This window comes from Lactuca sativa, chromosome 2 (genome assembly GCF_002870075.4).
Source record: "Lactuca sativa cultivar Salinas chromosome 2, Lsat_Salinas_v11, whole genome shotgun sequence".
Lineage (NCBI taxonomy): Eukaryota > Viridiplantae > Streptophyta > Magnoliopsida > Asterales > Asteraceae > Lactuca > Lactuca sativa.
This window is the reverse complement of record NC_056624.2, coordinates 154,931,160-154,943,513: the sequence shown is the minus strand read 5'-3', so window position 1 is coordinate 154,943,513 and position 12,354 is coordinate 154,931,160. Positions and strand designations below refer to the sequence as shown.

General features: G+C 30.4%; 1 protein-coding gene across 1 annotated transcript; it reads left to right on the top strand.

Annotated features, from left to right (window-relative positions):
* The first annotated feature begins 8,546 nt into the window (after window positions 1–8,546).
* LOC111883386 (putative pentatricopeptide repeat-containing protein At1g09680) lies at window positions 8,547–10,564 on the top strand. Its single transcript, XM_023879712.3, has one exon. It carries the CDS (start codon window positions 8,578–8,580, stop codon window positions 10,423–10,425), a length of 1,848 nt encoding a protein of 615 aa, XP_023735480.2. The 5' UTR covers window positions 8,547–8,577; the 3' UTR covers window positions 10,426–10,564.
* Window positions 10,565–12,354: the final 1,790 nt, after the last annotated feature.

The window sequence follows — 12,354 nt, the reverse complement described above, 5'->3', positions numbered from 1 at the left end:
AAGGTCTAGTTGAGGGCTTTAAATTTTCTTTCCGTCTCTAATCCATATTGATTAGTAGTATTGATTGTTACATTCCACTCTTCATCATAGTTCATAACGTGTTCTTATCAATCAAATTTACATCATAGTTAGGGTTTTGTTTTATAGCCCCCTTAAGTGGTCACTATAGTTCTAAGCTCAATCCTATCACTAACTTGATGTATTTAAAGTTTGAGTAGAAATCTAGTTATAAACCTTAGATTTAAAATTGGGTATTATGAATTTTAAGCTATTGTTAGAATATATATGATCATAAATGTAGTTTAATTTTTTGAAATAAATTCATCATGGATTCACAAACTCAATAAGTGAGAGAATCAAAGTGTTAGATGATTGGAATTATGGATTCAATGGTTAAATGATGGAATTCTATTTAGTTTGTAGCATCTACTTATATAATTGATATTCTAGTTTATGAATTGATACATTAGGAATGAATTAGATGCTAAAAATGAAGGATTACTTGATCTTTAGTGATCCTAAGAATTGTTTGTCCATAAAGGGAATTCATGAAACTATGGAATGGATTTGGTGATTACATAGTTACAATAATTGCCTAGAATTGTTTAGAATGTGTTTTACCATGTATATCATGCACTTGGAAACATTTACTTGGATATTAAATATTTTGGAATGAATCATGATGGCTAAAGTGCAGTCTAGAGCAACTTAAGCTCATAAAACCTTCAATTGGGGTTTGTTGAGCACTACGAGCTTAACAGTTGTAATAAGGATTTAATGGAATAAGTTAAATATTTTGGCATGATAAAACATCCTATAAACATGTTTGGGATCCCATATAATTGAAAAAAAAAGTTTGGGAACTAGCCTAAAAGCAAACATGAAACATAAGATGCTCTAATGAGAAAGAAAGCTAAAAAATGAAGCTACTGAGTGTGACATCCCTTATTTTTCAAAACCAAAAAAAAAATTCTTTATGCTTCAAAATCGTATCAATTTTGTTTGCAGAAAATCTCAGTATAATAAAACATTTTGCCGAAATTGTTTTGTTTTATTAAAATATCTTTGAGTAAAGATGTTGTTTCAAAATACAAAAACTCTAGGATGTCATAATCAATACATGACATTGTTACAATGCAAAGACCTAATGATCCTAAACACTATTGCATGTAGTATCTTAAATCCCTCGGCATCCTAATCAAGTTCCAGGACCTTTATCCTAGTAACCTGTGATGCATATAAATTGAGTGGGCCAGGTTAGGAAACCTGGTGAAACACGTAGAGTTTTCAATCGCACAATATTATTATGATAATAACTTATAATTATAAACCTTAAAAACCAACTATTACCAAACAATATAGATATATCCTTAACTTAGGTATCTACAAAACATTTCAACCATACATACCCATCCTAATAGATTCTCACAAAGCCTAGTCCACGATTATCAAGAAGAATCACCATTCCTGATGAATCGTTTAGAGAAATGGTTTGACTACACAACTAGGGGCTCCCTTAGCTGGTATATGACATAAAGGCACATAAGCCATCAAAGTGTTTGATGAATATGGTATTTCATTTCATCTACGTCTGCGGGTAATGAGCCCATATTAGCGATGTAATTTACAAGACTACCTAGAATATCAAGTGTTGTCATCCTACTTTGAAAGATGCTCAAGACATACCCTCTGACTATCTAATCTGGACATGCCAATTTTTGACCATCCAAAGGAATATTACTTGTACTCTGGTATGTAAACCATATATCGACACGTGATAGTGTGATGTTACCTATCGCACACACCCTCAATATGATGTTATCTAAAACCCAAACTTAATTGAACTAAACATCTCCTTTAAGTCCTAGTATATAACTAAATAAGATGACAAAGTATGTAATCAACACGATTTCCTATATATGTAATATTTTTACAACACATGTTGTAACTAAACACTCTTTTAATTCAACTCGAACTAAGCATTCTTTATAATTCTTATATGGGGAATTAAGTAATAATTTTCCAGAATAAGGCATTCCAGACAAAGAAAAAACATTTTTTTGAGTAATTCCGGAATGGTATTCCGGATTCTGGACCAACATTTCATATTCCGGACTAAAATTTCGGATTTCGAAAAAGAACTCTATAATTTTAAGAACAAGTCCGAAATCCGAAGAACAATTACGGAATTTCAAGAAAAAAAATATTTTTTTAATTTAACAAAAAATTAAACAAACATAGTAATATGAACTATATACGATATTAGTGCATAAAATTAGATATTTTATTGCAAAACGCTCACATTACACATTACGAAATGTAACATTCGGAATTTAAAAAAAAAACAGAATAATTTCTTTGAAAATGAAAAAAATAATAAAAAATAATAAAATAATAAAAAATGAAAAAAAGGATGAATATTACTCCATAAATATGAATAATACTTCGGAATTAGACATTCCAAAAAAAGTGGTTATTTTCAAAAACTGAAAAATATTGTTATAATGGTTAGTTACTAAATTTCCCTTCTTATTTTATTATCAGGTAATATTATAATGCTTATAATGGATTTCCAAACCATTTTCATGTTTATACCGTATAATTTAAATACACGGATATTCTTTTATCCAACTTAACTGGATCTAAATACTCTTTACATGTCTTAGTTTAGAACTTAAACAAGATTACAATCCTTATAATCATCTTTTAATATTAAATCTTGTTTAAACGATACTTGTCGTAACAGCGTATTAAGTATTTTAGCATGCAATAATCTTTTTAAGTAAAAATACTTATTTTTAAGATTATCATGTAATAATATCGTATAAACTTTTTAACAAATAATTAACCATAACTGGTTCACATAATGCATGTTATCAAATACACATTTAACAAATATTCAAAATAATAACATAAAATTTTACATATAAACTTTCAACAAATATTTAATATTTATTTAACAAATTCAGATATTAAATTATGTTCATGAAAATAACTATCCTCTCACTTGATATAGATGAAAGACTCATGGAAAAGTCATATCATTGTCCGACGCTTTAGATTTCCCTTTAAAACGATCTAAATATGAATATTATTAAGCCTTATTATTTGTTCGTATTTATCAAGTTTAATTGTTATAAGTTTTTTTTTCCAGATTAATCAGTAATCCCAAATGAAACATTGACGTATACCTGATAAGAAATAACCAGGTAAGATCGTATCGGAGGTAGAATCCGTTTGGCATATAAAAATATATTATTTGGAAAATCCATTTTAAACACCTCACTAATCTTACTTTGTTATCAATCTCATAAGTAGATCGTTTAGTATAACGATTGGTATTACTGATAGATCTTATTTATAAGTTCATAAAAATGATTATAAACATAAATATAAGTTATACTTAAAGCACGGGAACAATAACTCAACTTTAGGTTGTTTGACAAAAAACTGGGCATTACTCAAGCAGAACTTCGAAACCAAAAACTCTATTCCTCGGGGCTTTCTGATGCTCCAGATCTTTGCTACTAACACTTAATAACCACTAGGTTCGGGCCTCAGGGCATCAGGAAAGTTTGAGAGAGAAAGGAAGATGTTTGAATAAAGAAATGAGCATAAAAAACATCAAATATATAGCAATTTCATGGGGGCACAACGCACCCAAGTGCACTGCGCCTTGGATGTGTTTCATAATCTCGATCTAAGTCATGGGGAAGAAGGTTCTTCCTGATATTTCCTCTAATCTCGTTCGATGAATTTTAATTATTTTGTAAAATTCATAACTTTCGCATATGAGTTCCGTTTTCGACGGTCTTTATATCCACGTGTAGCTATCGATGAGTACTACACCTTTCATTTAGACTCCGTCTGATACTTTTCCCTTTATTTTTTGTTTTATGGGCCGAGAAGGCTTGGACTGTAAATAACGTTGTGAAAATCCTAACTTGTTCATACGAGCTTTGTTTTCAACATTCTCTATATCGTTAAATTCATATTGAACAGTACTACAACTTTTATTTAGATTGTTTTGACTAACAATCAACCGATTTTGATTTTGATTTCTGTGTCACACACAACTATACTGTGTCGCACTCGAAACTTTGAAAAATTATAACTTCCTCATATGAAGTCAGATTGTGATGTTCTTTATATCGAAGAGTTTCTATTAATGAGCATTGTGACTTTTGTTTGGATCAATTGCGCTAAAAAGAAACCTATCTCCGATTCACTTTTTACGACACATCTTGTTGTTTCGGTTTGAACGCGAAACTTAAATAAATCATAACTTTCTCATACGAAGTCAGATTTGGATATTCTTTATATCCACGGAATCACCGTCATGACTACTATAACTTTTATTAAGATTATTTATCCAAAATAATCTTTTATTTTTTTAATCTTTATTTTATCACTTAACAATAAATTTTATATTAAAGTTTTCTACAAATATTATATAATCCTAATATTTGTCAATTTAATGTGTACATGATAATTATTTACTATCTCATTACACATATGAAGAATAATTATTTTAATTATCAATTTTAATTGTTCGTTTGAATGTATAATTACTACAATTATACGCTAAACGTCTAGCTCAAAATTGGGGACGTTACATCGAGTGAAAAGGTTTCGCATACTTTCATATTTTAGCATAAGGAATGATTTGAAACTGTAAAATTTAAATTTTGGAGTTTAGATCATAGTAAGAGGCTTAATGGAACACTTATTGCGATGTTGACTTACTTATAGTTAGTTTTAGGTGATCCTTAAGTTCTAAAACTATTCTAGAAGGGTATATTAGTCTTTTGACACCTCTTAATGATGAATCTACGTCTTGATTGCTAAGAGTAGATCTTGGAGAAGAGTACTTCAAGTAAAGATGAGTATGATGTTTTCTAAGCTTTGGACTAAGGTGAGTTACCAACACATATCCCCTTCCTTACTTTGAGTTGCGTTATGTTATACTTAATTGATTTTTCTTACTACTTGTATACAATACATATGTGTGCATTCATGAGATGCCATTCTTGGAAATTTGTTTGATTATAAAAGCAAAAAGCTAATGTTTCTTGAAAATGATTTGAGAAAGTAAGCAACCTACTCGTGTATATCATGTTGTGATGGGTTGTGACCGTGAGATCCCGGGTACCCAAAATATTGATAGTTCGTCGTTTGTGAGTAGATTTCTAGATAATCCTCACGTGCACATCCGAGCCAGCTACCCCCTTGTGTGATGTAGGGTAGTGGTTTCCCTAATTACCTAACATTTGGTTTGTGAGACAACAATTGGTAATGGTTCATTGATGACACTGACCATGAGTCTAATATATTGAACCATCAATTTCTGCAATTTAGACTATTGAGATGGACAAGGGTGAAGTGTATTTGCATGCATTGCATCTACATTTATGATAAAATCATGGTTTACCCTTTTATGCGATTTTTTAGGACTTATGAGTCATTTTAGAATAATATAGTTTGAAGTTAATATGTGGGCATATAAGACCCTTTTGTTTTGATTGGGTTATTAAACCCAAGTGTTCTATATGTTTTTGATTATTTTCAGCGGTTTAACTCGAGTAAGTTATATTGTCATCTTGTGCTCTAAATGAATCAACATCAGGTGACTCACTAGCCAAATGCATTGCCTAATTTATTTTGATGTGTGGCATGCTTGACATGAAGCGTTTGAGAGTTTTCTAGCTTCTTGCTTTTGACAAAACGCTCAAGTTTAAACAAAAATTTTCGTTTAGCAATACAAGCATTTCACTTTTAGTTTAAACAAAACGTTATAAATTGAAAAGCTACTTCTGTATCATTTAACAAAACGCTATTGAACTTTTGAAATCAATTTCCAAAATTGCCCTTAAAAATATATTTATATATATTTATTTTTTTAAACAATTGTCATTTTATGTAATTTAACATATTTCAAAAACTTCTAACTACTTTTGCCAAACACTCATATTACAAACAAAAGCTATAGCTTTCAGCTTTCAGCTGCCAGTTACCCGCTTTCAACTACCCACTACCAGCTATTTTTTTCAAATACGCCCCAAATTAAAGTCTTTGGAGAAATTAGAGGATCAAGACTTTTAAGAGACCCCAAATTATGGGGGAGCTTGAACTATGTTTTGATACCTTGGTACGTCATATTTTTTAAACAACATATATTTTGATAACTTTTAGGATTATTTTATATTCAACAAACTTTATTAAAAACTCTAAACTTTGTTTTGAAAACTGAAATTAATTTTATATGTATGATTTTATAATGCCCATGCGTCATGCGAAGGGTGTTACATTTTTCAGTAAAGAAGTTTATCAAATAATACGAGATTTATGCTTATTAATTAGGTAAAATGATTGGGGTAACTAAGTGTTAAAACCATTCAAAAAATATCATTCAACTATTCTAAGTATAAAAAATGATACTTGTTAAATGAGACCTTTGTATACATAATCCCATCCATATATACCTTTTGTTTAAATTAGACTTTATGGTAACAGTTGATTCCGAATTGGATGAGAAACTAAATCTAAAGTATGTCCACTGCATTTAGTCAAAAGAAACTCGAACACAAAAAACATACAACATCAACAGTTCTTATTTCATTAAGAACGAGAAGGTTTTCACCATTACTTACAAATCAGACCTCACTACATAAACTCTCTTCTCTCTACAAAAGACCTCACTACAAATCACTCAACTAATCTACACACTCAATGAAAGCATGATTAAGAACAGAAGATGAACACTATGAACTCAAACCCTACAGACAAGAGAGAAAGAAGAAGATATTCGTACAAGTATCGGTCTAATTCAATCCTTACACAAATATCATATCTATCTCTTTGACAAGTCAATTCGGGTTACTTGATCAATAATATGGACCAAATATAACCCGTGTGCACATATCTTCACCATATTATCAATCCAGTCCAAAAGATATATAATTTGTTCACAATATGTCCTCCTGCACAAAACCATAACTAATACAAGAATATATATATATATATATATATATATATATATATATATATATATATTAAAAAAATTTAAAAAACATTAAAGGATACTCAAAAGGATATATTGAATTATAAGTTTATACTCATTAAATCCACATAACTCAACATTTAGATTTAGATTTAGATTGACAGTATAAGATGACATCTTCTTCTTTAACACCATAAGTTTCTTCAAGGTATCAATATGAAACTTCTATGTCATTTCACTTGGCAATATTTTGATTAAAGGTGTAATTTTAGCAAATGGATATTGAAATCATAGGTGTATTTGATTTGTTTCAACTATCCTACCTTCCCATAAGATTGGTTGTATATTGTGTAGTCATACTTGTGATATATGAAATGCTCATCGTATAAGTACAATGATCCAAAAGACTTAGACGATAAAGTTCATAATTTTTTAACAAAGCGAGGAAATTGAGACTAACCCATTAAATTAACACAAAGATGAACATCAAGTTCACAAAACAACTCATGCATTTGTTGAAGATCAACGACGTTGTCGTGAGAGTAAAGTACAATGAGCAATGCCATCGAATTCTTCACATACATCGCTACAATGTTCGTCCCTTTTTTCGTTTTCGGCTTCAAAACTTCAATGTTAACTCTCTTAGACACATTTGTCATGTTCAATATCCCAGTATTGCTTGATTCATCCACCACCACTCTATACGACGACGGATCCGACAGATAAAAACGAACTTTGCTGCCACAAACGACATCATCACCCCCATCTCCAATCCGATGAAATTGAATCGATTCAAAACAATCAAACGTGCCCCTTTTTCTACTACAACTCAAATCCTTGTACAAACTACATATAGTACATAATTATGTGAATAGTTTCTAACGGATTTAGTGAGATACTTTTGAATTATGAAATCAGGAAGAAAATCTTGGCTTAGGGTTATTTTGATTTAGATGTGGGTGCGTAATTGGGTAAATATAATGACTTAATACCTACATAAATGACATGTAATTACATTTTACCCTTAATTAGTTTTTACTGGTTCTATTTAGAGGTTTACCTTGAGATATCGGCTACCATAAGATATAATCTCTATACTAATAAAAGAGTAGTCCTTTTGCCAAGTGTCATAATATTAGAACTCCTAGTTAATATGATGTCACTTGTCATTCTATTAATTATTTATTTTAAATTCATTAAACCTCCTAATTAATGTGATGTTATTTGTCAATCTATTTATTCTTTATTTTAAATTTTAAATTTTAAATTTTATATTATTGTTTTCATTAGTTCACAAATAAAAAGAGTCTAATATATATGATAAATTAATTCCACATATTTATTTGAATCAATAATTATAATTTTACATAACTAATAAAAAAATCTCTTAATTAATAATGTATTTAAAATTTTATATAAAATAATTGATTAATAATTTTGAATTTTTTACTATGAATATTTAATTAATTTTGTAACCGTGATTTCCACGGGTTATAGTTTAAATACTTGAATGATAATATTCTTTAACAATTTTGAAACTTACTCAACTTTGAAGTCATTTTCCCTATCAAAGAGATATGTTAACTTTTCTTGGTCCAGAGGCAACAATCGTCTTTCTGACTATGCACACCTTCAGAAGAACCCAACTCCACCGCGCTCTTCCTCTCCAAATCCAGTTCCTCCGCCTCCTCTCCTCCATCTCCGCCACCACTGTCACCCCCTGGTACGCTGCTCCGCCCTCATCACCCAACAACCAAAACACAGACCCACTCCTCACCACTCTCTCCCAAGCCATCACCAACAAATCAAACCCTCTCGAAACCTCTGTCCGTAAACTCCTCCCGTCTCTCAAACCCCATCACATAATCGACCTAATCAACCTAAACCCACATTCTCTTGACCCACACGACCTCCTATCCTTCTTCAAATGGCTATCCACTCAACCCCCATTCCGCCACACCATCCAATCTTACTTTACCATGATCAAATTCCTCTCCGCTCATCAAATGTTCCAGCAATCCGAATCTTTACTCCATTTCGTAGTCTCACGAAAAGGGAAACACTCCGCTGCTTCTGTCTTCCAAGCATATATCGATACTAAAGGTACAGAACATAATGAATTTGTCATTGGTGCTCTCGTTAACTGTTACGTGGACAATGGGTTTATTTCCGATGCTATTCAATGTCTTCGGTTGGCGAAAAAACAAAACTTTAGGGTTCCATTACAGTGTTGTGGACGAGTTCTTGACTATTTAATGAAATCTAATTCCAGTTCGACTGCTTGGGGTTTTTATGTGGAGGTTTTGGGACATGGATATCCCCCAGATGTATATACTTTCAATAAATTGATGCATAAGTTTTCTAAAGACGGTATGATCAACGATGCTAAACTGGTGTTCGATGAAATTACTAAGTGGGGGCTAAGACCTAGTTTAGTTAGTTTCAATACTTTGTTGAATGGATACTGTAAATCAGGTAAACTGGAAGAAGCGTTTCGGTTAAAAAAAGCTATAGAAGAGACCAATCTTGCTCCAGATGCATTTACATACAGTGTTTTGATTAATGCCCTATGTAAAGAAAATAGATTAGGTAATGCATACCAGTTGTTCGATGAAATGTCTACAAGAGGTTTAAACCCCAATGACGTTATCTTTACAACCTTAATTAACGGATTATGCAGTAATTCAAAGACCGATTTAGCAATGCAGATGTACAGTAAAATGCTGGTGAGAGGAATCAAAGCTGATTTAATTACCTTCAACACCCTAATCAATGGCCTTTGCAAGAGTGGTAAAATAGGCAAAGCTAGGAATCTCATTAATGAAATGTCACGTGAAGGGTTAAAACCTGACAAAATCACTTACACGTGTCTCCTTGATGGGTGTTGCAAGGAGGGAGATTTGCAATTAGCACTTGAAGTCAAAGAAAAAATGGTGAAAGAAGGCATTGACCTTGATGATGTGGCATTCACAGCTCTTATATCGGGTTTATGTAGGGAAGGATTTGTTGTTGATGCAGAAAAGTTATTGAGGGAAATGACAAAATTGGGTCTGAAACCTGATGACGCAACTTACACTATGGTTATTGATGGGGTTTGTAAGAAGGGAGATGTAAAAATGGGGTTTCAGTTGTTGAAGGAGATGCGTAGGGATGGAGTTGTTCCAGGGATTATAACATATAATGTGTTGATGAATGGATTGTGTAAATTAGGGCAAATGAAAAATGCAAGTAAGTTATTGCAATCGATGCTTGATTTGGGTGTGTTTCCAGATGATATTACTTACAATATTTTATTGGAAGGTCACTGTAAATATGGAGATCCTGAGGTTTTGGAGAAATTAAGAAGTGAAAAAGGAGTAATTTATGATTATGCTTCTTATATCTCTCTCGTAGAAGGGTCTGTTAAAAGTTGTCAATTTCAATAGTGTGAACAAAGTGTTGTAAAATCGATTTAGTACAAAGAAAGTGGATTTGAATTGAGAGGTATGTATTGCTTTCTTTTCTCGTTCTTTCTCTATCAATTCCCAACACTTCATTTACATGCATATTATGTGTTTGATGAAATGCTCAAATGAAATATTTATTCGGCTATAAGGATGTTTAGGAGCATTATATGGGACCCACATATAAGTGTACGTGTTCCATAGGAAGAAAAAATTAGAGTGTTTTTGGTTGTGGAAAATTTTCTAGTTTTCCATTTTCAAATGAAAATGAAAATTTTGAAAACGTATTTGGTTAATTCTGTTTTCAAAAATTTTACAAGAAAATGAAAATTTTCTGTTTTCCAACTAAAAACGTTGTTCATCTCTGCGTAAAGCTTGTTACAAAACATGAATGTTACATAAAGAAATATAAAACGTATATTGCACATATAATAAGGTAGTAACAAACATTACATACTTTTAAACATTACAATATTCACATTCCAATTGTTTATAAAAATGTAATCAACCCAACAATGTTGAACTATGTCTAGATCCCTATACATTAAACAAAGAAGTTGCCAAATTTTCTTTAAAACATTACAATATTCACATTCCAAATTCTTTTTTCTACCTTTGTAAGTCAATAATTCATTACGAATAAAAGTTATTTTTATCTTCAAAATAAAACCTCAAACACCAATAACCAAAATAGATGGTATGGCAATATGGCATATAGATGGGTAATTAGCTAAAGATTTGCAGGAATAAAAATCGTGTTTAGGAAGCAAAAGATGGGAATTAGCTAAAAACGATAAAGAACCAGTTTTTGATTGTTTTATTATAAAAACATCCATCTTACAAAGACATACTATGTGTAGTTGTCATTCTTTGTTTTAGAAAGATACACGTATATTCTTTATTAAAAGTATTTCATTTCAAAGCGTTCATACTTATGTAACTTAATTATGTTAATATGATAATCGTTACCATAAAATGAATATAAAAAAACTAGTGATATGAAATTGGGGCTTTACCGCTTAAATATGAATATCAAAAAACTATTGAAGATCGCATAAAAAAAAACCAAAAAGGTGTCAAAGATGGTTCAAGTCAAAGGTGATGATATGAAATTGGAGCTTGACAGCTTATATATGAATATCGGAAAACTATGGAAGATTGCACAAAGAAAAAAAAAAGACACTGATTATAAGCTCTTAATACCCAAGAATGAACATCAAATTGCGGAGAATGTAAAGACGAAATTACAAAAAAAATAAATAAATAAATAAAATAAAAACATAATCGCTAAAAGAATTCCAAATAAATGTTACATCATTAATAATTTAACTTTAACTCCAAATTAAATAGCATGGTTAACTTTTTATTTTGTTTTTTTATTTTTGAAAATTTAACTAATCTATCCTCGGCCATTTATAATGTTTTATAAAACTCCATTATATGTATTAAAACTTACTATAAATATTAATGTGTTTGTTATGATTCGTATTAAACTTTATTATGATTGGTAATATATGAACATTTGTAATATATAAACTTTTATATGGAACAATAAAAAATATCCCAAACTTTAATATAATTAAAGGATAGTATGATATGTTATTAAAAAGGTGTTACCTGTTCAAACCAATATAATATATTGACCATTTAATATATACTGAATGGTTAATTAAAAAAAAACCAAATAAGCTATGTATTCCGATGTGGTTGAATGGTTATTTTAAAAAAAATAGTAATAAGTCACAAAAAAAATTCCAATTAGAAATGTTATAAGATATGTAGGCTTTAAGACATATTTTTAAGTATGATTTAAGTATTTCATTCTTTTTTATCAATCTTTTAAGTTATATTTTAAGTGGTGTAATTTTCAATATAATTAATGAAATTTTATTTTTTTTATAAAATTTTGTT

Excerpts from the sequence above, each read along its gene's own strand:
- LOC111883386 (XM_023879712.3), top strand. The coding sequence starts at position 8,578 with ATGTTAACTTTTCTTGGTCCAGAGGCAACAATCGTCTTTCTGACTATG.